Source organism: Colobus angolensis, unplaced genomic scaffold (assembly GCF_000951035.1).
Source record: "Colobus angolensis palliatus isolate OR3802 unplaced genomic scaffold, Cang.pa_1.0 Scaffold212, whole genome shotgun sequence".
NCBI classification, from domain to species: Eukaryota; Metazoa; Chordata; class Mammalia; order Primates; family Cercopithecidae; genus Colobus; species Colobus angolensis.
In genome coordinates, this window is record NW_012115289.1 from 3,395,946 (window position 1) to 3,399,744 (window position 3,799).

The following is a 3,799-nucleotide window of genomic DNA, read 5'->3' on the forward strand; positions in this document are numbered from 1 at the left end:
CGGTCATGTGTGGGTTGCCTAATTACAGGAACCTGAGATTTGACCACTCAGCAGCCAATTTTCTCTTTATGTAGAAAGATCTGATGATTTATATAATAATCATCATCATTAATACCTCAAAGGTGACCTCACCCAGAAATGCTGGGAACTAGTGGAGTAGGACAGGGGTGGGGCCAATGTGTTCCTTTAAATTCCTGTGTTCCCAGTGCAGGCTCCCCTGTCTGAAGGCATTTCTGGAGTGTTTTCGGCCTGCTCACTTTTTCTTACTGTGTTTAACTTCTGTTCATTCGTCTGGAAGATCCCAGCCAGCACCATGACTGATGATGAACTGTCTGCCTTGGTAGTGGATAATGGGTCAGGGATGTGCAAGGCAGGCTTTGGTGGTGACGATGCCCCCCGGGCTGTGTTCCCCTCCATGATAGGGCGTCCTCGACACCAGGGTGTTATGGTAGGCATGGGCCAGAAGGACTGCTATGTGGGAGACGAGGCTCAGAGCAAGAGGGGCGTCCTGACCCTGAAGTATCCTATCCAGCATGGCGTGGTCACCAACTGGGATGATATGGAAAAGATCTGGTACCACACATTCTACAATGAGCTCCGTGTGGCACCAGATGAGCATCCCATCCTCCTCACCGAGGCACCCCTGAACCCCAAGATCAACCGGGAAAAGATGACTCAGATCATGTTCGAGGCTTTCAACACACCAGCGATGTATGTGGCCATCCAGGCTGTGCTGTCCCTCTACGCCTCAGGACGGACCACAGGCATCGTGATGGATTCTGGGGATGGGGTCACTCACACCGTGCCCATCTATGAAGGTTATGCCCTGCCTCATGCCATTCTCCGCCTGGATCTGGCAGGCAGAGACCTGACTGATTACCTCATGAAGATCCTGACAGAGCGAGGCTATAACTTTACCACCACTGCTGAGCGGGAGATTGTGCGAGATGTCAAAGAGAAGCTGTGCTACGTAGCCCTGGACTTTGAGCAGGAGATGGTCAGGGCAGCCGCATCCTCCTCACTGGAACGGAGCTATGAACTTCCTGATGGGCAGGTGATCACCATTGGGAATGAACGCTTCCGATGCCCTGAAGCCATTTTCCAGCCTTCCTTTCTGGGCATTGAGTCCAGTGGGATCCATGAGACAACCTTCAACTCTATCATGAAGTGCGATGTGGATATTCGCAAGGATCTCTATGCCAACATCGTGTTATCTGGAGGCAGCACCATGTACCCGGGCATTGCTGACCGGATGCAGAAGGAAATCATAACCCTGGCACCCAGCACCATGAAAATCAAGATCATAGCTCCCCCAGAGCGGAAGTATTCTGTTTGGATTGGGGGCTCCATCCTGGCCAGCCTGTCCACTTTCCAGCAGATGTGGATCAGTAAGCAGGAATATGATGAGGCTGGTCCTCCTATCGTTCACAGAAAATGTTTCTGAATGGGCTTCCATATTAGTGGGCTTACATTTTCCCTTTTCCTAGGTCACAGTGATGGTACTGCTTTTATCCACTTTCAGTAGAATACATCACTCTTCCTAGTGTAAACCAGCAAACCTAACTCTCCATCCAAGTATCCTGGGCTTTTACCCAGATAACCACATCCGGATCTCTGGCAAGTACAGGTGAATTCTAATACCATATTCTATTTTCTTTGTCTATACTGTTCAAAGATATGTAGGCCAGCTTAAATACACATAAGTGACAAGGAGTAAAATCATGAGAAATGTCATTTCAGAATGGATAACTATAATTATCAAGCTTTAAAACCTAGTTCTCTCTAAAATACTTAACAAGAACAGGCTGTATAAACTTGTTTTTAAAAAAAAGGTGTGTATGCATTTAGCAACCATGTCTTACGGGTTAAGTATCTTTGTTTTGTTTACTTCTTTGTATGGAGATAATGAACTATAAAGTTCAATAATATCCATATATACATAAGCACCAGGAAAATAAAATATATTGTGAAATACACTGATGCATCTAGCTATCTGAACAGCTAATGTGAATTTCTTTACTCCCAAAAGCCATCATTTTAATAGGTACATATTTTAATTGTTTCCCTTGCTAAATAAGCATAATGAGACAGTCATCATTCCATTAATGTTCATAAATCATCTAAAGTTCAGCTCATAGTGGAGTTCTGCTGCTCAAATCATATTTTAATATCTTTCTTATTGAACCTCCTCATAACAAAACTACAGACAACATCTAATTCTTAAAAGAGACAGATATGATAATATCAGATTAATGTCATTATGTTACAATTTGGCAGAGGTAATATTATTTCTGTTTCTTAGCATAGCACATCTTGAACAATTTCTGTAGACCAGGATTATAGATATTTCTCTTATGCAAGGATTTCACTGAGGGAAAATATAGCTGCAGCATCTTTATTAATTATAAATTTTACTACCAGTAGAGCAACACAATTTTATTCTTGGAAAGCTTTTAGAATAATTCTACTTTATTATGTCCAATAACTAGCAATACTTATTTATACAAACTGTCTCTGAGATACTAACATCTTTGAAAATATCAATGTATCTTCCTATAATGTCTAAAATATTTTAGTTACTCCAGTGGTGATTTATCAACCAATTTTAAGTACCAGTATATTTATTCCAATCTATGCTTTGATTTCTGAATATTTGGATATCAGCATTATTTGTATTTTTCAGGGTAATTTCTGAAAATTTAAAATATTTATCTGGATTGCTTATTCAGGTATTATCAGGTACTCCGGAGGGAGGAATCGCTTTTCTTTTCTTCTTAGTTGGGAAACTTGTACTTATGTTATAAATCTTTAAAATGGAATCAGTAAGAATTTTTTGTTTAAGATAATACTTTCCAAATAATTTGATTATTCCTATTGCCTTTATCTGACAACGTAGTTTTTAAAATGCATGTAAGCAAAATTAATCTCCAAAAACCCTTTATTTTATATAACTTGCTTTCAGTACATTAAAATTGCTTCATACTTGTATACTTGGATTTCCTGTTATTTCTCCTCAACCATTCCCTTAGAATTAGAGATTGATCCAGATAGCATCTCTTTTTATATGTGTGACCTATTCATCTGTATGTTACAATTTTGTACCTCATACATTTAATCGTGTAAACATTAAAAGACAAATTTTTAAAAAAGGATAGCTAACCATTTAATATTATATAGATTTCTCATAATCTAAATTTTAAAGCTGGGACTCAGTGGACAAACGGATCTTCAGGTAATTAATAGGCAGAGACAATGTCAACAATAATAATCATAATATTTTGGATTTATATGCTACAATGCATTCCATTTGCAGAGTGAGTAGTTCTCACAAACATGCTGACCTGCATTCTGAATTACCAAAAAAAAAAAAAAAATACGACTTCCCACCCACAGAATATATATGGGACAGGTAATGTGAACATACAAGAGAGTGAGCTATAGAGCCCCACAACATTAGGTGAAAATATGAGCCCCATAATGCAAACTATGCATTATAAATCTTAAATTACTGTGGTAATTTAAGAGTTTATTATAAATAAAATCTACAATTTCTAGACAACAAGTTGGTAAAATGCCAGACATTTAAACCTAGAGTTTTGGGATATTCTCCTCCTTATCAACATTGACTGACTTATGGATGAGTTTAATGAAGAAACAGCCCATTTCACAACGTTATGTTTTAGAATCAAAGAATTCCATCTACATAGGTAATGCGATTAACATGCTATTCATGTATCACTAGCCTGGCTCATCAACCAAGTTACTTAGAGAACTTTATATAAATATAGGGTCCCTGGCC

At 38.9% G+C, this 3,799-nt stretch overlaps 1 protein-coding gene across 2 annotated transcripts; it reads left to right on the plus strand.

Annotated features, from left to right (window-relative positions):
• The first annotated feature begins 225 nt into the window (after positions 1–225).
• On the plus strand, positions 226–2,990 carry ACTBL2 (actin, beta-like 2). 2 transcript variants are annotated; one of them, XM_011942915.1, is made up of 2 exons: positions 314–442; positions 569–1,444. In XM_011942915.1, the coding sequence occupies exons 1-2, from the start codon at positions 314–316 to the stop codon at positions 1,442–1,444; spliced, it is 1,005 nt and encodes a 334-aa protein (XP_011798305.1). The 2 variants fall into 2 exon arrangements, with proteins under 2 accessions (XP_011798304.1, XP_011798305.1); XM_011942914.1 differs by having other exon boundaries at positions 226–2,990.
• Positions 2,991–3,799: the final 809 nt, after the last annotated feature.

Excerpts from the sequence above, each read along its gene's own strand:
- ACTBL2 (XM_011942914.1), top strand. The coding sequence starts at position 314 with ATGACTGATGATGAACTGTCTGCCTTGGTAGTGGATAATGGGTCAGGG.